The sequence below is a fragment of the Phyllobates terribilis genome, unplaced genomic scaffold (assembly GCF_046119375.1).
Source record: "Phyllobates terribilis strain yellow unplaced genomic scaffold, ASM4611937v1 Scaffold_9__5_contigs__length_417890890, whole genome shotgun sequence".
Classification (NCBI taxonomy): Eukaryota; Metazoa; Chordata; class Amphibia; order Anura; family Dendrobatidae; genus Phyllobates; species Phyllobates terribilis.
In genome coordinates, this window is record NW_027362769.1 from 95,743,311 (window position 1) to 95,769,388 (window position 26,078).

General features: G+C 42.5%; 1 protein-coding gene across 1 annotated transcript in view; it reads right to left on the minus strand.

Moving 5' to 3' along the window:
- The window catches only part of ITGA4 (integrin subunit alpha 4), a 229,014-nt gene that overhangs the window by 73,577 nt on the left and 129,359 nt on the right, over positions 1–26,078 (minus strand). The window contains exons 11-14 of the mRNA XM_073646796.1: positions 8,100–8,194; positions 3,133–3,223; positions 1,843–1,888; positions 1,439–1,593 (exon numbers count right to left, since the gene is read on the minus strand). Coding sequence (XP_073502897.1) covers positions 1,439–1,593; positions 1,843–1,888; positions 3,133–3,223; positions 8,100–8,194 — 387 coding nt within the window. The remainder of the gene's footprint in view (positions 1–1,438; positions 1,594–1,842; positions 1,889–3,132; positions 3,224–8,099; positions 8,195–26,078) is intronic.

Consider the following 26,078-nt stretch of genomic DNA (forward strand, 5'->3'; position numbering starts at 1 on the left):
TCTTTTTCCTCTTATAAGACCTTTATTTTCATCTCACTGCCTACTAAACTCATTATTCACTTAGATTCATCTTGCTTAACACAAATTGGACTGAAAGCACAGTGAGGTGTAAGGTTATACCTCTTAATATCCTCTATGGAGAGGTGAGAGGAGCAGAATGAAAGTCAAAGAATTACATTGTGCAGATTGTAGCTAGCTTATCCTAGAGCTGGATTCACCATTACACTGCTCAGTACTACTGGCTAAGTTAGGGCATAACTTGCTGAATATTGGAGGTCTGACCACTGGGACCCCAGCGGTTCCTAGACAGGGGCACTAGAACCCCTGAGAGAGGAATATTTCAGTAATTTCTTAAAGGAAGCTGAGGTGCACATGTTCGACCTCTACTTCACTGATTGCCTTTGGAACTGATGGAAATATCTGACTTCTGTATTCTGCAGTCCTAATATTCATCTGTATATGGCAGTAGACAATTTAAAGAGAACCTGTCATCAGGGTTATGCTTATTAAACTAAAGGTATAGGCATAATGGTGCTGTTATACTGATTTATTACATACATTCAGTGCAGAAATCCACAACCTGGTTGTTTTAAAATCATCATTAGATCATTTTGTTTTTCCGTGCATCTGGGCAGGACCCTGGGTAGGGTCTTTGCCTCTGCCACGGCCTCACCGCTGCCTCTGATGTCTTTATCCTCTTCCTTATTTAAATTTCATGCTTGTGCTGTCCCAGCAGCTTGATCTCCTTGCAGTCTTTAAGAAAATCATGCTGGTGGTGGCGCATGCGCAGATTAAGATCTCAGCTAAATGATGAGCGGAGATCTCATACTGCGCATGCCCCACTATCGACGTCATTTTACTGAAGACTGCCGGAGATCAATCTGTGCATGCGCGGTTACCGGCACCATTTTACTGAAGCCCAACATGTTATACGGAACTTTTTTCTTGCCTATGGGGCTAAGAACCTATCGGCAGGTAGTTGCTAACTACCAGCTTGTCCTGTCCTGCCATGATCTCTTCTGGCTCAAAGCATGGATGGCTCCTGCTGGCTACTCTCCAGCTTCCTGTGACATCACATTGACAGAGCAGCTTCCTCTCTTCTGAGCTGCTCTGTTGATGAGATGTCACTGCCGATGTCATGCTGATTTACATCCGGCTCCCCGCTGTCTGACTGCGGGAGCCAGCTGTCAATCAGCATGTCGTCAACAGTTGCAACCTAATGGCAGAAAAGAGTGGAAGAGAAGAAGCTGCTCTGCTGACGTGAGCTTAAAGGAAGCAGGAGAATTACTGCCGAAGCCATGAGAAAATGTCGCAGGGCAGAACAGGCAGGAAGCTAGCAACTCATCTTCATTCAAGATGGGGCTACAAAGCCCTGTCCTTAGGGTTCCAGAGCCACAATGTCAAGCTCAGATCTCTGCACAATGACACAGTATCTTACCAATATGACCAGGCACTCCCTGTCCTTGATACGTAAAGCAGATTGTGACATTCATACACACTGCTGGATGACCATATTCCACACATTCATATCTTGTCCGATTCACAGAACTTGGCAGCTTTAAGGCGGCATCAAGAGTTACAACTGGTCTTGTTCTAAGGAAAAGAAAGAAAAACACGAACTTGAGATCGTATTAATTTAATTTCTGTGTATTCAAAAAAAGATTTAGAAATAATAAAAAAAAAAAGTTTACATCCACACCAAAGTCAAGTCTGCAAACAATTTGTGGAAAAGAGGGGCACTGTTTCTGGAAATGCCTTTCATACTGTAATATGTAATGTACGGTAAAGTGCAGCCACGTTAGTTATGTGAAATCGGCCTAAAATAAAATAATTAAGTCTCACCTCAGCAGAACAACAGAGTCAGAAAGAAATGCACCAACTGCAAGATCTGCAGAGGAAATACAGACGATTAGGCAATAAATTATACAGCGATGGCGGTAAACAGTTATAGACTATAACGTTTTCAGATTTCATCTGAAAAAAAGTAAAAAAAAGGAATTAGATGTTGCAATACCTACTGTGAGCACACTCCCTTATATGATGTATGGTCACAGATTGTACAATCCAAGTCACACAGTGCCTTATATATTAGTATTATATTGATGTGGTATCCAAATAAAAGTGCAATATATTCAGCAAATAATACATCTATGTTGTAAGCAAAATAAGGGCTCGCTCACACGAGCCAAGTGCTATCCGAGGTTTTATAGAATAGTACTCAGATCAGTGTTATACTATGGGGCGATGCTGATCAGCGTTTATTCTCTCATGCCAATTCGGCGTGGGAAAAAAAAAATCGCATGAGCGAGTCCTAACAGTGCATAGGGTGCCAAAAATATTAATGCTTTGTAAGATTAAATTTCAGTGGTACATGTACGCTCATATATCACCACAAAGTGCTCAAGTAAAGCAATCGTAGTGACCAAATAATAGCTCTATACATTGGGTGACCAAACCATATAACTGCTCCATATGAAGGCCACGTTCACACATTCAGTATTTGGTGACCTTTTTTTGCTCAGCATTTGTAAGCCAAAACCAGGTGAGGAACAATCAGAGGAAAAGTATAATAGAAACTCGTCACCACTTCTGTATTTATCACCCACTCCTGGTGGTTTAGGCTTACAAATACTGAGGTAAATTACTGACCGAATACTGAACGTGTGAACATAAGGATGATTAAATATCTGCTTCATAAACAAAATGACCAAATATTAGTTTCATACACTCCTCCACATTGAAATTGCAACACAAGAAGGAAAAGTTATGCAATTGTCAAAAATCACAGGATGGATAGATAATGATATGAAAAAATGGAAACAAAATTTGCAAAACATTTTGACTTATTCAGTATCAAGTATGTTCAGTAATAATGTATGGTAGCATAATGGTGGCATAATCTACGGTAGCCGGACCCCTCTAGTCTTCATTCCAGGTACACTAACAGCTGGGAGTTACATTGATTTGGTCGTGGAGCCGACGGCCGGTCCGAGCATTTAGTTGTGATTCTCGTCTGAGTTAAACGGCCGTCTGACTCTTCCCTATGGAGTAGCTACAACCTGAAGCAATGATTTCCGAATGAATACATTTAGCTAGTGATTTGCTTTGTAAGATTTACTATATGTTAATTACCTTGATATCCATTTCCATCTGCATCTAATCCAGTGGATACAGATTGTCCAAATGTGCTTAACGAGTAGCCAAATTTCTGTCCCCGTATTCTCTGTAAAAACACCATAACATATAGATTACAATAACCCCCACCATAGTATACAGTTATATGAAAAAGTTTGGGCACCCCTATTAATCTTAAGCTTAATGTTTTATAAAAATTGGTGTTTTTGCAACAGCTATTTCAGTTTAATATATGTAATAACTGTTGGACACAGTAATGTTTCTGCCTTGAAATGAGGTTTATTGTACTAACAGAAAATGTGCAATCTGCATTCAAACAAAATTTAACAGGTGCATAAGTATGGGCACCCTTATCATTTTCTTGTTTTAAATACTACCTACTTTTTACTGACTTACTAAAGCACTTTTTTTGGTTTTGTAACCTCATTGAGCTTTGAACTTCATAGCCAGGTGTATGCAATCATGAGAAAAGCTACTTAAAGTGGCCACTTGCAAGTTGCTCTCCTGTTTGAATCTCCGCTGAAGAGTGGCATCATGGGCTCCTCAAAACAACTGTCAAATGATCTGAAAACAAAGATTATTCAACATAGTTGTTCAGGGGAAGGATACAAAAAGCTGTCTCAGAGATTTAACCTGCCAGTTTCCACTGTGAGGAACATAGTAAGGAAATGGAAGAACACAGGGACAGTTCTTGTTAAGGCCAGAAGTGGCAGGCCAAGAAAAACATCAGAAAGGCAGAGAAGAAGAATGGTGAGATCAGTCAAGGACAATCCTCAGACCACCTCCAGAGAGCTGCAGCATCAACTTGCTGCAGATATTGTCACTGTGCATCGGTCAACTATACAACGCTCTTTGCACAAGGAGAAGCTGTATGGGAGAGTGATGCGAAAGAAGCCATTTCTGCAAGCACGCCACAAACAGAGTCGGCTGAGGTATGCAAAAGCACATTTGGAGAAGCCAATTTCTTTTTGGAAGAAGGTCCTGTGGACTGATGAAACCAAGATTGAGTTGTTTGGTCATACAAAAAGGCGTTATGCATGGCGGCAAAAAAACACAGCATTCCAAGAAAAACACTTGCTACCCACAGTAAAATTTGGTGGAGGTTCCATCATGCTTTGGGGCTGAGTGGCCAATCCCGGCACCGGGAATCTTGTTAAAGTTGAGGGACGCATGGATTCCACTCAGTATCAGCAGATTCTTGACAATAATGTTCAAGAATCAGTGATAAAGTTGAAGTTACGCAGGGGATGGATCTTTCAGCAAGACAATGATCCAAAACACCGCTCCAAATCTACTCAGGCATTCATGCAGAGGAACAATTACAATGTTCTGGAATGGCCATCCCAGTCCCCAGACCTGAATATCATTGAACATCTGTGGGATCATTTGAAGAGGGCTGTCCATGCTCGGCGACCATCAAACTTAACTGAACTGGAATTGTTTTGTAAAGAGGAATGATCAAAAATACCTTCATCCAGGATCCAGGAACTCATTAAAAGCTACAGGAAGCGACTAGAGGCTGTTATTTTTGCAAAAGGAGGATCTACTAAATATTAATGTCACTTTTCTGGTGAGGTGCCCATACTTATGCACCTGTCAAATTTTGTTTGAAGGCAGATTGCACATTTTCTGTTAGTACAATAAACCTCATTTCAAGGCAGAAACATTACTGTGTCCAACAGTTATTACATATATCAAACTGAAATAGCTGTTGCAAAAACACCAATTTTTATAAAACATTAAGCTTAAGATTAATAGGGGTGCCCAAACTTTTTCATATAACTGTATGTTGTGATTAATAAAAGGTAATAAAAGTACTAAAATAAATGTATGATCGACATTCTGTGCTGTGACTAAACAATGCATCATTCTTGCCAAGTTTGGGTCACTTCCCGATATCTATGGAGGGAGAAATACCTCTATGGCACATAAAAAGGACAGTGGCATTATAAAAGTTGTACAACAATGAGGGCCTCTGATTACAAGCGTTGCCTTTTTCTGTTTCGTAGTTGTGTTACTTGAACTCTTGATGGCATTTCTACCTCACACCGTATTTACTACTAGTGTTTAACTTACGGTTTCATTTTTTTCCATAGACAATGTTTAGAGCAAATGTGAAAGGAAAACACAGTCAAAGGTTATTTATTAAAGGGAAATGTAATGTGACATGTGAGACCCATAGGAATTAGAATTTCAACTTTTCACAAAGTAAAAAAAAGAGTTAAAAATGGACATGACTAAATGGGTTATCCAGTTTCAACAATACTTTTATATTAACAGTGAAGATTGATCACAGAGTGTCCTAGGAACTCAAGAGATCAGCTGTAATCTGTAGCATTACCTTGTAGCATATGCAAAGTAGGATGAAACATTACAAGGTGTCCACTAAAGTCAATGGATTGTTCATGTATGGCGCAGACATGCTGAGTCCTCCTGAAATCTAGATGCTCTTTGTAGTCACTCACTTCACTGGGGCTAATTGGTGGAGCACCCAAATAAGAGACACTTCTCCATTAACCTGTCTCAGGTTCTTTAATGATTAAAATTGCAAACTGCTTGCAAAGAGAAGCAACTTTGCAATTAACTTTTTTTTAAATCCTCTCAGTTCAAAAATAGAAAGAGTTTTAATTTTATGGTTTACTGTGTCATGGCTCGGTTTCGGGACTCAATCCAGTGTGGTTTGTTTCCCTCTGTTGAGCCACAGCCCGATTCATCTCTGTCTAAATGCTGATGATTCTTTTGTCCTTGCTTTCCTTTTCTTGGTCTGCTTCTCTTCAGGTGCTTTTCATTTTCTCTTTTGGTTCTGTCCTATCACATTTTGGGATGGGCTTTACATAATCACCTCTCACTGGCTTTCTTTGCTGGCTATACTTCTATGTAGATGGAATTAGGCGTTCTAGTGCCTCAGCTATGGATTATCTTGCTTAGTTAACCAGTTGCTTTTCCTGCAGACTGAGGGTATGTGCACACGATGCAGAAATGCTCAGGATTTTTTCCTGAGCGTTTCTGCATCTCTCTGGCAGGAAAAAACGCATGCGGATTGTACATGCGGATTGTACATGCGGTTTCCTGCCAGGGACATGCGGAAATGAAGCGGTCTTCACTTTCATTTCCGCATGCGGGTTGACAAGCGCTTCCCAAGCGATTTTAGCATCACTTGGAAAGTGCTTGTCAACTTCACACTATATAAATCCATGCAACCGGCATGGATTTATATAGTGTGTGATGTCAAAAAATAAAAAATAAATATATACTTTACCCTCTGATGGCCCCCGGTGTCCTGCTTCATCGGTCCCGGCTGCCGGCAGTGAAGACTGTAGGACCTTCCGACGTCAGCGTCACGTGACCCGTCACATGACTCTGACGTCAGCGAAGGTCCTTCATTCAACCGCGAAGTGCGCGGGAAGCCGGCAGGACGCAGCGCGGGCCGTCAGAAGGTGAGAATATATATATTTTTTATTTTATTCTTTTTTTTTTAATGGTACCTGGGTCTGGATGAGAGTCCTCTCATCCACACCCGGGTACCATCCGCACATTAGACCGCATGAAAAGCGCATCAACATATACAGTGATGCGGATTCCATGCGGTCTAATGCAAGTCAATGGCGGCAAAAGAGCAGCGTTTCCGCAAAATTAATTGACATGCTGCGGATTTTTGACCGCAGCGTTTACGCTGCGGAAAAATCCGCATCATGGGCACAGCACATGCGGATTTCCATTGGGAAACATTGCTGCCCTTCTACCATGCGTTTTTCATGCGTTTCCGCGGCGTTTACGCAACTGCAAAAACGCCGCGGAAACGCATGAAAAACGCATCGTGTGAACTCAGCCTGACTGTGAGTCATCCTCCAGAGCACCCTTCCCTTTCTTTTACGTTTGGGAGTCTAAGAGGTTTTTTAATTAGTCTGTTTATTTTTTGGTTCTCTGTATTTTTCCCTGTCTATCCTGTGTGAGCATGTTTAGTTTCTTACCGTGGGTTCTTATGTCTCCCTGCTCGCTTTCCTTTCTCTTTGTAGGATTTGTATTGCGGTCTTCCTTCTGGTTCCTCTGGCATGAGAAAGTCTTTGACGGCCTTTTAGGAAGCCAGGTCTGAGGAGGTGGTATTTAGTTGTGTGGTTAGGGACAGGACCAGTTGGGTGCAGGTGTGGTGTCACTCTTTGTAAGTTGTTTCCTTCTACCATTATTGGAGTGAGTGTGTGAACACATTCATAACATACTGCTCTTGCCAAGGTTAATGGCTACTGTGGTGGCTAAACATGTGTAGTAAATACAAGTTTATTTCAAAAGAGCTTGTAAGCGCTACTCTGAAGCTGCCCGGATCACTGGAGCTCACTCTCAGCTTCCAATCGTTGACAGCTTCAGTGCAACTGTGCTCCTTACACAGCAGCATTGGAGAGTGCACAAATCAATTCTTGGTGAGATGTTGCTGTGGTGCGAACTGTCAATCAAGCAGGAGACCCAGCCCCCCAGCAAGCAGGAAAACAGTAAGCAGAAGAGCTCCTGCAGTAGATAGTGAGAATAAGGGCGCAGTCAGACAAATGTATAACATGGACGATGATCACATCGCAATGCACTCAGAAGAGCCAATGGCCAGTCCATGCACTACCATGCTGTCTGAATGCGCCCTAACCCTTTAATTCAGAATTATCTAATAGCGTATTTGTTAATGGAATCTCTAAAACAGGTAACATCTTGAACATATTTACTGCTGCATACATAAGAAAGGCATGGAGAATATTAGAGCTAGAGTTCAGATTGTGCTAGAATATTAATTCCAAGATCAGAATGAGCCTGCACGATACAAGGTTCACTGTTCAAAATGCAAAATTCGAAAATGGAAGCAGCATGAAAGTCATTCTTCCTGTTTTGTGTTTGAGCAAACTAATCTTGCGAGGAAGAGAATCTGCAGGTAAAATCAGTAAAACATGCTCCCTGAACTGAAAAATGATGAAGAGTACAAATACCTGGGTAAAAGAAGGTGTAATGCCTTTTTCTCGCCCATTATAAATATATATGGCTCCATTCATATTTTCCTCATGTGGTGCCCCAATTGCCACATCTGTAACAAGAAATATATATGCATAAATGAAATCATCCAAGGAAAGAAAGTATATTAAATGATGATATATACATATATATATTTTTTGAAAGCCATTCATTTACGTAAATACGATAAGTACATGCTTTAGGATGGGAATCTAGAAAAAATCTGTTATGCTGCAATGAATAGTGTGAAGTGCTTTCAATTCTGTCACTCAATATTACCAGATGCGTGAAGAGACAAGGGAACATAAGAAACGTAAGACATATTCTGTTTCCACACTAGAGGGCAGCGTTACATGTCACCAATCTCATTGCATCTATTTGTTCTATTTCTCATAGTTTGTAAATTTTTTTATCTGTGTATACAAAAACAACATTGTTCCTCAGTTTGTATCATGCTTTTAATTTTGTGCTCTGCGCAATGGTATTTTTCTTTCCGTTTTCTTAAATGATGTATATAGCCTAGAAATGTACAGGATCTGCTGACAAATCATTCTTTGTTGTTGCATAAGTAAAAATACTGATTGAAGAATTGATGTAAACGGTATATCACATGCTAAGGTTTCAAAATAGCCTAAATCTGCTTTTTCTAGTTAACGCTCCATCCATCCAATTACTGGTATATGTTCTAATTTATGAATGAAACAGGGTTCTTTTTGTTAAAGTAGATATCAAAACCTCAATTTGCACTTGCCTTCATTTTATACATTTCTTAGAGAAATAGAAATGGGTGTAACTTATTAAAGGGGCTGTCCAGTCTAAGCAGAAAAGTCTCCTCCTATATGACTGCAGACCACTGAATTGTGAAAATGTGTGATGTGCACACTGTCTCGATTTTTCTGTATTCCCCATTCGGGTGGGCATTCATGTGACCTCATCTATACAATTAGCATATATATGGCTCCATCTTAAATTGTCAGTTGTCCTTCTGCTAGTGGGTGGAGATTAGCTGCTATGACGTCTTGATGTCTTGATATACACTGCACACACAGAGAAGATCTTGCTCCCATATCTGTAGCACACTCTCAAAAATAGCAGTAGTGTGGAGATTATACAGCAGTACTGAGCAGTGTATCTGTGAATACAGCCCTGATGTTGGATAAAACACTCTAACGTAGCATTAGCATCTGTTTGTGTCTGCCTCTCTCTCACACTCTCCAACTGTTTTATATTCCCTTCATTTTGCATTGATTTCTATGGGTTTGCTGTTGTTTGATAATGTCTCCCATCTTTAACAGAACAGAAAGAGGGACAAACCATGCGGACCAACCAATATATATACATCAAGTTCAACCTATAACCTAACGTTTATCTAGAAGAAGGCAAAAACTCACACAATGAATGCTAATTGCTCCTTAGTAGGAGAAATATTCTTTCCCGACTCCACATTCGGCAATCAGACTAGTTCCCTGGATCAACATCCCATCAAAGAATCTAGTACCCACAAACTGCAATATATTTTTCAATAAAGGCATTAGGCCCTTCTTGTACTTTTTTAGTGAATCAATCATTACATCATGTAGCAGAGAATTCCATAGTCTCACTGCTCTTAGAGTAAAGAATCTGTCTGTGATTATGATTAAACCTTCTTTCTTCTAGACATAAACAATGCCCCTTGTCACAGTCATAGGCCTAGGTGTCAAAAGATCATTAGAAAGATCTCTGTACTGTCTCCTCAAATATGTGCATATTGTAATAACATTGCCCTTAAGCCTTTGCTTTTTCAAAAGTTTGATAACCTGTCTTCTGCAGTTCTCCCATTCCCTTAAAGAAGTTGTTCACTACTTTAACATTGATGCCCTATCCATAGGATAGGGTATCAATGTATGATCGGCCAGGATCCCGCACGCGGCACCCCCACCGGTCAGCTGTTATCGGTGGCGGCGGGGGCGGCCAGCAAGAAGTCCTTACCTGCGGTGCTTGGCCCTCCATCTGTAGCAGCCGCCACGGGGCATTGTACATCCACCTCCCATTCAACTGAATTCAGTTGAATGGGAGGCGGATGTGCAGTAACAAGCGCCGTCCACTACAACTTTACAATATTAAATTGTCACCCTCTGTGCTCATTACGTTGCAGAGTTTAGTATCATCTGTAAATTCTACTCTATATGCCCTCAACCAGGTTATTAATAAATATATTAAGAAGAGGGCCCAATACTGACTCTTGTGGTACTCCGCTGTTAACTGTGACACAATCAGAGTGAGCTGCATCAATAGCCACCCTTTGTTTTCTATCACTTAACCAGTTGTCAGTCTACTTATACACATCTTTCTCCTAGTCCCATTGTTCTAGTTCTATGTACCATTCTTTTATGTGGCACTATATCAAAAGCCTTCGAAAAGTCCGGATAGACATTTCATGGCTTTACCTTGGTGCAGTCTGGAACATTAGTTTGACAGGATAGATCCCTCATAAACCCATATTGATGCTGAGTTATGAGGTTAATTTATGGATATACTCCAGGATAGTGCATGGTTTACATCAATTTTTGCAGGGCCAGCCTTATTTTCAAAACAAAGATAACAGAAGTATAATTGTCAGTACTGCATCCAAAAATGCTTTAAAAATATCATCTACAAAATTCTTTCTATTGGAACTCTATGTGGGACTATTGATAAAAACGTTACCTGTGTCGGCCCAGCCTTATAACTATTAGCCTGCCCTTCTTGCTCCTCTGCTCTACAATCCATTTACCTCCACGGTATAAATAGTGCTAATGTTCTGCTTTCTATGTCTTTTCAACCCCTTGTTTTCCGGAAACAATTTGCAACTCACAAGAAAAAACTTATGGGGAAATCATTGGATTTAGTTTTGTAATTTGTGTCGTTCTCACATCCACTTCCTTCTTGATGTACTTCAGAAATTATTGTTTCAAAGGAATAATGATTGCGCATATGTTTAAAACAGAAGTAAAGGTCTGACAGGGGATTTTCTGTAAGTTCTGCAGCTAGCAGCCCACTCGGTGTGATAGGCTACATTCCCACGATGAGTTTATGTTGAGTTTTTGATGCTGCGCATTTTGGAAAAAATGCAAAGAACTTATTTTACTTAATGATCCGCAACATCAAAAATTCACCAAAAGCTCATCATGGGTACTCGGCCAAGTACAGAGATATCCTGGATGAAAACCTCTTCCAGAGTGCTCTGGATCTCAGACTTGGCCACCTTCCAACAAGACAATGACCTTAAGCACACAGCTAAAATAACAAAGGAGTGGCTTCAGAACAACTCTGACCATTCTTGACTGGCCCAGCCAGAGCCCTGATCTAAACCCAATTGAGCATCTCTGGAGAGACCTGAAAATGGCTGTCCACCAACGTTCACCATCCAACCTGACGGAACTGGAGAGGATCTGCAAGGAAGAATGGCAGAGGATCCCCAAATCCAGGTGTGAAAAACTTGTATCATTCCCAAGAAGACTCATGGCTGTACTAGCTCAAAAGGGGGCTTCTACTCAATACTGAAAGGGTCTCAATACTTATGACCATGTGATATTTTAGCTTTTCTTTTTTAATAAATTTGCAAAAATTTCTATATTTCTGCTTTTTTTCAGTCAAGATGGGGTGCAGAGTGTACTTTAATGAGAAAAAAATGAAGTTAGAAGTTACCAAATGGCTGCAATGAAACAAAGAGTGAAAAATTTAAAGGGGTCTGAATACTTTCCGTACCCACTGTACATGTAAAATTAATCAATATATACAGTTAACATATTAAAAAAGAAATAAATGGCAGAATTGCCATTTTTTCTGATCACTCTACCTCCGCCCCCAAAAAAAGTTATTAAAGCATCCTATTTGCCACCAAAAGTTATCAACAAAATCAACAACTTGCTGTTGAAAAAAACAAGCTCTCATATAGGCTCACCAACAGAAAAAACGAAAAAGTTACGAGCCTCAAAAAAACATTTTTTTTGCAAAGTTTTGAGTTTTTTAGACGGTAAATATAAAAAAAATACGTTTCGTATCTCTGCAATCATACAGACCTGTAATCATCTTGTCAAAGTTTTGCCGTAAAACGAAACATAAAAAAAACAGGTGGCAGAACTGTGTTTTTATTCATTGTTTCATCCGACTTAGAATTTTTTCTTTCCATTTTCAGCACATTTTTGGTAAAGTGAATGATATCATTCAAAACTATATCTTGTCTCGCAAAAAAAAAAACTCAAAAAAACAAGCCCTCATACAACTTTGTTAAAAAAAAAAGTTGAAAAAAAGTTAAGGCTCTTGAAAAAAAGAGAACGTAAAAATGAAAGTGAAGAATGAAATATGGCCCCGTCATGAAAGTGTTAGTAAAGTGAAGCCTTGTCTTCAGGATCCTCGTCTCTTAGCTAGAGTGGAGAACAATTACATAGGTCTTCTTCTTAGGTTCTAGAGACTTGCCCTGCATTACACAGACAATCCATTGCTTGGAATGGGCACTGTGGAATGGGCACTGTGGAAAGGGCACTTAATTTTTGGTACTGCAGGTAAATTGAATAATTACAACTATGTTTCCCCAAACGGCTTGTGATGTCTGTACCCATGGGTGTTTGTATGTATCGGGGGGTACATTTAAATTTTTTTTTATTGTTGTGTCATTTTCTGCTCTAATAAAAAGTATTTCAGTACATTCTGTGGAGTTTGTTGTCGCTTTGATCCTGATTCATGTAGACCAGCGATTTTTCGGTCTTGATGAGGAGGCATGTTGGAGTCAGACATTCCTGATTCATTAAGAAGTGCACACCTCCTAATGAATCAGGGGTGTCTGATGAGTGCCATGCATTTCCGTGCTCCTCGCTACAAATCTTACTCCAGTCAGAGATTGGAGTAAGATTTCTGGGTAAGATACACCACAGCTTGTCATGAATTAGACGAGCAGTGGCGTCACACCATCACCGCACCCCATTGCTTTACAGTTCTGCCCATTTTGGCAGAGTTGGTGAAACTGGTGAGTAGACTCCAAAAGTCGCAACATTTTTGAGCAATCACTTTGATGAATAACGGCATTTGTTCTTTTGGTCCTACTTGTTTTCCACAGATTACAGCTGACTGCTGAGGTTTCCAGCAGAGAGAGACTATGTAATCTGATTACTATCAAGGAGCCTTTCCAAAAAGTAGGACTTGTCAAAAGTCGAGAAGCCTTTTATGGTAACAAATGATGTTCCACAATTAAAAGGTTATTCCCAACTTGGCAAATTATCCCATTCCATGTCCACAAGTCCCATAGACAATGAATGGAGCGGCGGTGCACATGCATGGCCATCACTTCCTTCCAGCAGGACATTTTAAAGCCATGTTCTCAGTATCGGTGGGGGTGGTTGTGATTCCAGGGGACTTTTAATTCTATATCAAAAAAGTAAAGCTCTCACCACTATAAAAATTTAATAAGAGATTAATCATCAAACTGTTTTCACTTTTTGATTTCCATCAAAAAAAGGGATATTGAAGTGAAAGAAAGGTGGTGAGTAGTGTTGAGCAAGTATGTTCTATTAACCCTTTCGCCGAGTATGCTCGGGCCGAGCTCCGAGTATTTACAGCTGCTCGGTGATATGGTTGAATCGCTCCCGTGTGCATGATTTGCAACTGTTTGACAGCTTTATTACATGTGAGGAATGTCTATTTCTTATACATTCCTCACATGTAGTAATAAAACTGTCAAACAGTCGCAAATCATGCACATGGGAGCGATTCAACCATATCACCGAGCAGCTACAAATACTCGGAGCTCGGCCCGAGCATACTCGGACAGAACATACTCGCTCAACACTAGTGGTGAGCAATGAAGGCTGAAGCTACTCAACAACTAGTGGCATCAATATCCGGCATATGTACAATGCACAGATTAAGCCAAGGCCAATACACCTCGAGCCACAGCACATGCGCTAGATGCCACTGGAGCTGGCGTGCAACCACATATCATTACCAGAGGAATGTCAACCAAGCCAAGATGAAACCAGTCAACGTTGCTGTTCGGTAGACAAGAATCACCTCTTGTTCAGCAGTAATTAGCATAAATATTATCATCTGCAGTAGAAACCAGTTGTGTCCATTGAGTAAGATAAGAAGTCCTGACCGGCCACTGGGCCACTAACTCGTGGAATATTAGCGGCTTGTGATTCTACTGTGCAATATTTCTGTTACATTTCTGATCTCATTTCCAATATTATGGCATCCTCTCTATTTTAATATTTTTTGTATGATCAGGCTGCTTTAAAAGAATCTTTTAAACAAACGACATTTACAATGTCTGTACGTTCCAGAACGAACCCTCAGTCAATCATTGGTCTACATAAAGCAAGAATTGACAAGGAGCAGCTGACTCCAATGAACATGTAGAAAGAGAAAGAATCAAATTTCAGAAACCAAATCAAAATAACCGTGACTGGTGCCAAAGAGAAAATGAGAACTCAAGTGAGTCGAACGTGATGAGTCTTAAGGCCAAGTATAACCACTCACAGAAAATAATTATATGATTACATTGTATTTTCCACCATAGAAGCAAGTCTGAAATCAGAACAAAGCGTATGAACGAAGAGTGGAGAAAAGTAAATCCTATTAATAGTGTCATGGAAGCAAGAGGAAACCATCGTTATTTACAGTCAGAATCAAAACAAATGTTTTCCTAACATGTGGGATTGTCAGGGAATAAAATCAGGAGTGAAACAAAATTTGGGCTCTGCAAATACCTTGCACATGTGCCTGGTAGCTGGATGGACAGGAATTTCACAATAATGTATAATAATCTTATTGTCACATTTAGGGCAGGTGCAGACGAGCGTATTGTTGGTTCGGGTGCAATCTGACAAAACATCGGATTGCACCCGGACCAATGTTAGTCTATGGGGTCATGCCAAGTCCGATATTTTTCCTCAGACACAACAGTTTGTCTGAGGAAAAATTTCTTCATGCCCGAGTTTAATTTGATATTTGGATCGTACTCGGCCATGAAAGTCAATGAGTGCGTGAAAATGATCACTCGGACAATATTTAAGTACAGTCTGATTTCCACAGACTGACACAATGGAGAAGATGGAGAAATTTTGTTCTACATCTTCTTCTCGTCTGAGAGAATCGGATCACACACAGTTTGAACACAGTGTCATTTGCCTAATCGACCCGATTCTCTCGGATGTCTGTACAAGCAATTATGCAGCTACTCCCTAATATGCATCCATTATTAAATTATTCCCTTAATATCAAGACGCAATCCACTAGCAGCACAGTAAAGCTAAAAAAAATCCAACAGCGAGTAGAGACGTCATAAATGGCGAGGGTCAAAGCAAACCCTTTGGGACAAAAGGTTCAGTTTGCTGCTCGGGGACCTGTGTCTAAATACCCTGGCCATGACAAAAAGGCCCCACCTAAAGGTACATATACACTGCACAATTATCGTGAGCAAACTTTCTTAGGAACGCGCATTCACAATAATCATGCAGTCTAAACCGGTTGCCAATCACTCGACGAACGAGCAAAACTCTCATTCATTGGGTGAAATGATCTTTTTGGTTTTCACAAAAGATCATCATTGTCTGCAGCGCTTCGTCCTATGTAAACAGAACAATGACGGCCTATCCAGACATAACCATCTATTAGATTGTTCAGTGTGCATCTGAAGTGCGGTCTGCCTGTGTGAACAGGATATTAACTGATCGCCGCAGTTTTTTCTCACTGTGCATCATGTGATGAAAATAGACCTTGAGACTCAGCATCACGAGTGGTTTCACCAATGCCCCTCCTTTCATATATCTATATAAACCCCCCACAGATAGACTGTAACAATGCTCTGGGTCTAGTCATCCTCCTCCTTCTGATAGCAACTTTAGTTTTATTTTTGAGATGTGGATATGGCCTATTGAGTTTTTTATTATAACTATTGGTAATGGATCAGATCCTGGTTATCCATTAATGATGACTTTTCTTACATGTCAGAAGTTTTCAATAACTGCAGTTGCTCACTAAGGTCGTGAGTAGCGTGCACACACACCTTCAACAGTTGTTGGCCGAATGCTCCCTCAGCCGACAACTATTCCACCCAAACCCCTTGTAAGGAGACAAGACACTGTGGAACCAGAACAGCATGGAGGTGTGGCAGAGGGAAGGATTTTGACCAGGACTCTGGGGACAGCGTTGTCAGAGAAATGAGATGAGGAGAAAAACAGTGTGTGTGCAAGTTCTGAGGTGATTCTGATGCCGAAGAGACACGAGAGGAACAACAGCAGCATCCACAGCTCCTGTCAGGAAGAAAGATGCCGCGTATCCGCCGAGCCCAGATGTCGCCAGTCAAGCCCCGAAGACCCGAGCGATGCCAGTCATGGTTCCTCACCAGGGTGACGTCGGTCGACAGAACGAGAACGGGTTGCGGCGGCATGGTTCTCAGATGTGTGCGCCAGTGGCAGGACGTCGCAGAAGCTCCGGAGGTGTCAGATCAGAGATTCACTGTTGGGTCGGCGACCAGGAAGGACGTGCGAGACAGGCTGTTACCTCTGACAGAGACATACGGTACCAGGTACAGATAGAGGGAAAGACAGTAATCAGATGGGGACCAGCAAATGCCAAAGCGACATCGCAAAAGTCATGTTAGAGAGTTACAGGGGAAACGGGCAGCGAGTTGTAATAGGAACAGAGTATTGCCAGTATAGTTAATGACAATCTAGTTCCCCTTCCCTCCAGTAGATCATTTTAAACTACCAGCCCCTGAATTCAAGTGTATTCGGATAATTCATTCTGTTATGTGATTTACTGCTTATTTGTCTGTCAAGTGTAGTAAAGAAATTTTTACCATATAATACATGTTTTACAATTGATATTAGTTGTTAAATAAAAGAAATATACTGTTGTTCCGCCTGTGTCTCCGCTGTTGCATACTGTTTACCTGCATTATACCCTCATACACATGCACTCATGGTTTGGTCAACCGTGCATGTATTCTCAATAGGAAGAGTAGTTTCATACTCTTGAGGCTGGCCAGACATCTGTCTGAGAAGGTTTAGTGAATTGAGCAGAGGGTTGAACACGATGACCCTGGAGGTTCCTTCAAACAATAACATTCTATGATTCTATGATAATTTGGGAGGTTTAAATACAACGTCATGCCTTAACCTTGCTTGTAAGCAAACAGGCAAACATTCTAGGTAGAGACATAATTCCTGGATCCAATGCCAAATCTGTAATAAGTCCTCAACCTACAGTGTGCACTTTATCCTACTGCTGTCTTCTTATATGCTCATCGACACCTCCCATAGTTATACCTATTATTCTCTATCTACTGTGCACTAGTAATTATCACATTACACTAAAATATTTAATCCATCGATATTCTTGTAGACACTGAAGAAAAAATACTATCCACTCCACTTCCTCAACTATGCATGTAAATGTCAATATTGATAGTATAAAATATTTATTAGATTAAATTAGACCTTTTTAATACCTAAAAATAACATAATTGATATTGTAAACGGAATTAAAAGCGGCAATACATGTGCTTCCCTTTGCCTTCAGATATTTACACAGAGGTATAGAGAACATATGGTCAATGTTTGTTTATGTAAACTTGTAATGACAGCTGTAGAAAGTGACAAGCCATCTATGAAATCTCCTGGAGCGATTAGTCTCCTGGCTGTAGGTTTTACCCCCCCCCCCCGGTGTTCTTGATGCTTTTAAATAAATAAACATTGGCCACAAGATGGGGTTACCATCTTCTACACACCCTAAATGTGCAGAAAGGACACTGAACTTTCGGTGCTCTCTTCATAAGTGAAGTTTCAAGTTCTCTAGAGGCTTCAGAAAAACCACAGCAAAATTACTTTCAGAAAGCCAAAAACTAGTGCTAATTACAGTTACTCTTTGTGTGTCATCATTCAGATACAAATTCACTATATTTCAATAAAATAAAATAGTACACACTTTACACCATTACTGTAAAAAGTGTTCTCCAATTAAAATGTTCTCACAGTCTGAATCCCGTCTGAATTCCCTACAGTCCTAGATTTCTATTACGTGCTCACTTATAAGGTAGGTTCACACATCCGATGTCTCCACATCTGAGAAAAACGGTCCTATTATTCCGATCAGAGTTTAATCACAGTGGCATCAGCTTTTCTTAACGTTGAGAGAACAAAAAAAAGTTTCTCCACCTCCTCCATTCTGCGAGAAATCAGACATCACTCCGATGTCATTCGAGCGTGGTCTGATTTTTTTCACAGACCTATACACTTGCATTGCCAATTTTGATGCGACAGTCGGATGAAAATCAGACAAGTCTCCGTTTTTTTCCTGCAGATCACTCAGTCCATGGATAAAAAAAAATTGGAAATATGCACAGCCCCGTAGACCATCATAGATATGACTGCTATCCGTGAAAACCACAGAAAGCACTGGTACAGGAAAATCAGTCGTGTGCACGAGCTCATAGTGAGAACATACAGTATATAACTCTAAGAATAAATTAGAAAATTGCAATTTCATTTTTTGGCTTTTGTAATTTGGCATTAAAGGGATTTTCCGGTCCAAATCGATAAGTCTACAATCACTCTGTTTGAGTGGAGACTTATGAATCCCCCCAGCGCACGCACTGTGTGCTGCAGGGATTCGCCAGTTTCTGACCCGGGACCAGAGGGTATGTATGAGTTATACATACTCCCGGCCAGTGGGCGCAGCTTCGCACAATACAAGTATACGGAGCGAGGCCATTCCCACTGGACGGGCTCTGGCCGGGAGTATGTATAACGCATAGATACCCTCTGGCCCTGGGTCAGAAACCGGCGAATCCCTGCAGAACACAGTGCGTGTACTGGCGGGATTCATGAGTCTGCAGTCACACAACGTGACTGTAGACTTATCGATTTGGACTGGACAACCCCTTTAACTATGCATTTTGGGGCTACATAGCAGGATGTATCCCAAAAAATCCCCACATGTAAATATGTCAGTATCTTAAATGCTTTTCTTTGGAATTTTTTTTCCAATGTTATATTTCTGTTTGTTTTTTTTTAATAATGTAATTGTCTGCATTTATTTTTAACACGACAAGTCATGTAATTCATAGATCACTTGATTCCAAGATTCCTTCTAGAATAACATGATTTGTAATGTCAAGGATACAGCCAAAAATTAAATACACATTATTAACACATGCACTTTTAACAGAGGAATAATAACATAAAGGATGTCTATGGGAGAAAAGAGTCAAAACAGCCTGAGAAACACCACCAACACAAAAAAAAAATAAAGTAACAAAACAGAGTACACAGAGTAATAAAACAGCCAAGTAAAAGAATAAAAAGTATTCATTGTGTTGAACTTTTACCTTTAGACTACAAACAAATATCTAGCAAAAAAGTCACAAGAAATGACAGAAAAAAAGTGTCTACATAACAAATTTATTAACCTCCATTATTTACAAAAAAAATACACATACAATGATTTTTAAGGTTCAACGTATGGTGTATAAGTCTTACATAAAGACTAGTGATGAGCGAGCATGCTCATTACTCGAGATTTACGAGCATGCTTGGGTGTTTTCCGAGTATCTTCAGCATGCTCATGCTCGGTGTTATGTTTGAATCACTCCCGTGTGCATGATTTGCGACTTTTTGACAGCTTTAATACATGTGAGGAATTCCTGTTTCTTAGGCATTCCTCACATGTATTAAAGCTGTCAAACAGTCGCAAATCATGCACACGGAGTGACTCAAACATAACACCCAAGCACGCTGAAGACATTCGGCGAGCATGCTGAAGGGTTAACAGAACATGCTCGCTCATCACTAATAGTGTTGAGCCACCTCCGTAGTGTTCGGGTTCGGTTCGACGAACACCGGCATGTTAGCCGAACGGTTCGTCGATCACTGTCGAACACCGTTAAAACCAATGGCAGGCAAACAAAAACACATAGAAACACATAGAAAACACATAGAAAACACCTTCAAAGGTGTCCAAAAGCTGACAAACTGCTCAGAAGACACAACTAATACATGGAAAAGTGACAAGTACATATAGCCATGCGAAAAGAAAAGAGGTGGAGGAGTAAAAGGAGAAGGAGACACAGATATAGCCATGTCATGCCCTTCTAAAATCAAGAAAGGCTGGAGTAAAAATGTAAAATCAGCCTACCAACACCCAGACGTCGTGACAAGAAAATTAAAAAAATAAATATCTTTAGGTAGAATGGCGGTTCCATTCAGAACTCTTTCCTTACAAGACGTAGTGGTATCCCCATTGGGAGTCGTGCCAAAAACGGAACCCAATACATTCAGACTAATCCACCATTTGTCATATCCAAGGGGCAGGTCAGTAAATGACAACATTGACGCGGAACCAAGTACAGTAGTATATACTGTATCTCCATTGACAAGGCAATCAGGTGGGTCAAGAAGTTGGGAAGGGGCACCCTAATTGCCAAAACAGACATTGAGGGGGCGTTCCGGTTACTTACTACCTGTGCCTCCGTATAGTGTCCGCCTATTGGGCTGCTTCTGGGAAGGAGCATACTATATAGATCGCTGTTTGCTCCATATCCTGCTCACTATTTGAGGCGTTTAGTTGCTTCCTCGAATGGGTCGTCATGGACGTTTCTAAGGGGTACATATTATCCATTACCTCGACAACTTCTTATGCCTGGGCCCAAAAGATTTGCCACAGTGTGAATACATGCGGCAGTCCACCTGTGAGAAGGAGAGAGCTGGAGGGAGAGCAGACACCACAGAGCCGAGGGGTTAGATGGAGAACGGAAGAAGGAAAGAGGGCGAGGGAGGTAAGGGAGTACGGTGGAAGGCCAACCTGAGCTCCCCCACGTTCCTGCTGGGCGGGGGAACAGCCCTGAGAAGAAAAGCCGCTTGCGCATCCGTTTGAGGTTACGGGCGCGAGCGGGCAGAGGGACTACGCTGGAGTGCAAAGCCGACACGGCCAGGCCGTTCCTGCCCGTACAACCTCCGTGTTGCCTGGTTTGTGCCAGAGCCATGGTGGACCCTGACGGCCAGCACCCCTCTCCCAATAATAGTGCCTGTCCGCTGTTGGGTCGAGACCCCCCGCAGTAGAGGCAGGTCTAAGCTCTGTAATTTAAATTGGCTCTGTAATTTGAATGAGTACACTTTAAATCCTTTTACAAGGATCTATTGGAGGGCAAGTCTGGTGCCAGCAGCCGCGGTAATTCCAGCTCCAGTAGCGTCCACTAAAGCTGCTGCAGTTAAAAAGCTTTTATAAGGATCGAACTTGGCGGTCCGCCGCAAGGCGTGCTACAGCCAGTCCCAGCCCCTTTGCCTTGGGGCGCCTTCCTGATGCTCTTGACTGAGTGTCCCGGGGGCCCGAAGCGTTTCCTTTGAAAAAATTAAGTGTCCAAAGCACGGGTGGTGTAGCTTGCTTAACAGCTGGGCTACTCCGCTGACTAACAGACACTGCTACTAGGCCCAAAGTATTGCCTGGGCTAGATGCAGTTAAAATTTGTAATTAGATCTACAGGCAGTGTAGCTTGCTTCACAGCTGGGCTACTACGCTGACTAGCAGACCCTAAAGCTTTGGAGCAGACCTCTGATTCCCAGGCTATAGTATGAGTAAACAGCTCTGCAGACTCAACCATCTGTGTTATCCCAAGCCATAGTGTATGTAGTTTCTTATGGTTAAAAGGGAAGGGGGGCGACCCGACCCACCTGGAATTGATGATGCCAACGTCATGTAAAACACAACAAGGGGACTCCAAAAAAAGTCTCCATTTTTTCCAAAAATTGTGGCACAGACACCACTTAAGTGGCATCAATTGCCCCAGAGTTGCTTAAAATGGTTGGTGAGGTGATTTTCCAAAATCCTCAAGCTTTTAGTCTCCCCAGGATGACACAGGGGTAGAAAAGTCCTTGCGGATCCAATCTTTATGAACGTGAGTCTGTCTACATTCTCAGTGGACAGCCGCGTGCGCTTATCTGTCAGCACACCACCAGCAGCGCTGAACACACGTTCAGAGAGAACGCTGGCTGCGGGGCATGACAAGATATCCAAGGCGTGAGTGGCGAGCTCAGGCCATTTTTCCAGATTGGAAGCCCAAAATGAGCAAGGGTCCAGTGACACAGTCATGGCTTCGATGTTCACTTGGAGATACTCCTGTAGCATCCTGTTTAGGCGTTGACTATGTGTCAGACTTCTTGTCTCCCGTGGCCTTGCAAAGGATGGTCTAAAAAATTGGTGAAACGATTCCACAAAATTGCTGTTACCAGCATATACGGTGTTACTGTTACGGTTTGAGTGATGAAGACTCGACAGTCCCACGGTTGGCAAGTTAGAACTGTGAGATTCACTACGTGCACCACTGGTGTTTTGTGGAAAAGCAGATGCAAGATTCTGTAACAGCCTCTGCTGATACTCCTGAATGCGTGAATCTCTTTCTATGGCAGGAATTATTTTGGCAAATTTACTGTTGTACCGGGGATCTAAGAGTGTGGCAACCCAGTAGTCGGGATTACTTAGAATTCTGACAATTCGAGAGTCATGTTGCAGGTAGTGCAGCAAGAAGGCACTCATGTGTCTTGCGCATCCAGGAGGACCAAGTCCTTGTTGTGTTGGTGGCGAGGTAAGAATCATGCTTCCTTTCTCTGCCCTCTCCCCCCAACCTCGCACAACAGAAATGTGATCAAGGTCTCCCTCATCTGATGAGTCTTTCATGCCCATCGCCAGTTCGTCCTCCACTTCTTCCTCGGCTCCTGCACCTTCCTCAACAGTTTGGCTGCTACCAGGCGCCCTCGTTAATCCCTCTCCCCCACCCTCCCATGCCTGCCGCTTTGGTGCTGCCGACCGTCTGGACCTTGGAGATGTTATCCGTTCCGCATACGACTCCTCCTGTACTTTCTCCCCCTCCTTTTGTCCCACCACCTGACTCCGAATACTGTTTAAAGTGTGCTCCAGCATGTAAATGACCGGAATAGTCATGCTGATAATAGCATCGTCAGCACTAAACATCTTCGTCGCCATTTCAAAACTGTGCAGAAGGGTGCATAGGTCCGTGATCTGAGACCACTCCTGCAGCGCGATTTGCCTCACCTCTGGATCTCGTTGGCCCAGGCTATACGTCATAACGTATTGTACCAGGGCTCGTCGGTGCTGCCACAGTCGCTGCAACATGTGCAGAGTTGAATTCCATCGTGTCGGCACATCGCATTTCAGCCGGTGAACTGGCAGCATGCCCTCTGCTGAAGGCCATCTAGTCCGGGATAGTGGGCTAAAAATTGCTGGACAACCAGGTTGAACATGTGAGCCATACAAGGCACGTGTGTGACATTGCCCTGGCGAAGGGCCGCACCCAGGTTTGCAGCATTGTTGCACACAGCCTTCCCTTGCTGCAGGTTCACTGGAGACAACCATTCATGAAACTTGGTCTCCAGAGCTGACCACAACTCCTCAGCCGTGTGACTCACATTTCCCAGACATTTCAAAGTAAACACCGCCTGATGCCGTTGAGCCCTGCTGCCAGCATAGTAAGGAGGTGTGCAGGATTCCTTCTGCGCAGTTAGAATGCGGGTGGCATTACCAGATAGGCTGTGGGTGCAGGTGGAGGACCGAGAGGAGGTTGAGGAGGCAGAAGCAGTGGAGGAACTTCTAGATAAAGAGGATTGACGCACAACTCGTGGGGATGGCAAGACTTGGACAGCAGCCCCTTGTCCTGCTGTCACCATAGTTACCCAGTGCCCAGTCAGCGACATGTAACGCCCCTGTCCATGCCTACTCGTCCATCCGTCCAAGTGTCTGTGGTGAAATGCACCGTCACACACAGAGTTTCTCAAGGAAACGGTGATGTTGTGTGCGACATGCTGGTGTAGCGCAGGCACAGCTTTCTTTGAGAAGTAGTGCCGACTGGGCATCTGGTACTGGGGCACTGCAACGGACATAAGGTCTCGAAAATCCTCTGTGTCCACCAGGCGGAAAGGCAGCATTTCTGCAGCCAACAGCTTGCAGATGGTGAAATTCAACCTCTTAGCTTTGTCATGGCTAGGGGGAAATGGTCTTTTACTTGTCCGCATCTGAGGTACCGAGGGCTGGCTGTTGTGCTTAGACGGGGTTGAGTAGGTTGTCCCCGGCAAACGGCCGGTCTGTGAGGAAGATGCAGGCGGACATGTTATGTTGCCTTGATCCAAAGGTGGTGCTCTTGATGACGGAGAGCGCTCAACACCAGCAGGTGTTTCCACTTCCAAATGAATTGACGACCTGCTAATCACACTGGCTGTTGCGGGTAAAGAGGTGGCAGGTCTGCGTCCAAAAACATGTGTGACTGCTGTCCCCCCAGTCACAGAGGATGAAGAGGCCGTGGATGCACAAGATGGGGCAGACATTCATAGACATTCTGGGCATCAGTGCAGATCATCTCCTCGTCTGGATTCACAGAAGCTCTGGAGCAGACCTCTGATTCCCAGGCTATAGTATGAGTAAACAGCTCTGCAGACTCAACCATCTGTGTTACCCCATACTCAGACGGGCAGCTGGAGACTTGGGAGCTGTGAGGAAGCAAGTGCGATTGGGGTGACACCTCTGAGGACTGGAGTATTTGTGATGTTGAAGTTGAGGTGGAGGAGAGCCCACTTGAAGGAGCACTTGATATCCGTTGAAGCATCTGCTGTTTTTGTGCCTCATCTGGAATTTGTAGCGATGGGCGTGTCCGTAAGAAAAGGATCATATCACATTGTCCATGAAAAGAAGTAGACATCTTAGTTTGGCTGGAAGGTGGTCTTTCTTCTGCAGATGTTACTGTTGCTTTACCACCTACCCCATGGACACAACCTTTTTTTCCCTTTCCAACACGTCTAGTCTCCTTTCCACCAGCAGCAGGCCTTTTGCCACTCATTTTGGTGGTTAACTAATTGGCAACTCTGTAGTTGTTTGCACAAAAAACGATGGATGGAAACCGAGTGGCCAAACTGTGGTACTAGCCCAAAAGGATTGGCTGGGTTAGATGCAGTAAAACAATTTTATTAGATACACAGGCAGTGTAGCTTGCTTCACAGCTGGGCTACTCCAATGACTACGAGACACTGCTACTAGGCCCAAAAGGATTTCCTGGGTTAGATGCAGTAAAAAATTAGAATTAGATACACAGGCGGTGTAGTTTCCTTCACAGGTGGGCTACTGCGCTGACTACCAGACACTGCTACTAGGCCCAAAAAGATTTCCTGGGTTAGATGCAGTAAAAAATTAGAATTAGATACACAGGCGGTGTAGTTTCCTTCACAGGTGGGCTACTCCGCTGACTACGAGACACTGCTACTAGGCCAAAAGGATTTACTGGGTTAGATGGAGTAAAAAATTGTTATTAGATACACAGTTAGTGTAGCTTGCTTCAGATGGGCTACTCCACTGACTACCAGACAGTGCTACAGGCCCAAAAGGATTGGCTGGCTTAGATGCAGTAAAAAATTGGTATTAGATACACAGGTGGTGTAGCTTGCAACACAGATAGGCTACTCCAATGACGAACAGACACTGCTACAGGCCCAAAAGGATTGGCTGAGCTACATTTAGCTAAATGCTGTGAAAAACACTTGCACAGCACTGGCACAGACCTGCCTGGCAAAAAGTGCTATGAACTGCTGTAACCTAGCCCTCAAAAGGGCTGCAATTACAAACTAGTCCCTACTCCCTAAACCTATCTCTCTATGTAACTGGAAATTCGCTCGCAATTCACACACTTATACTGTATAGCGCCCACAGCAGCAGTGGTGCTGTCTAACACTCAGCTGCAGCAGTGAGAAAATGGTGGCGACGGGGAAAATGGCTGGGTCTTATAGGGCAAGGACATGTGACATACACAGCCAATGACACATGCCCTTGCTTGTGTGAAAAAAAAGCACTTCGCTCCGTGTGTGCGCTGCTGATAGGCTGACAGATTGCACCTCCCCACTGTAAATGCGGGAAAGAAAAAAAAAATGGAGATCTTCATTATTTCTGCA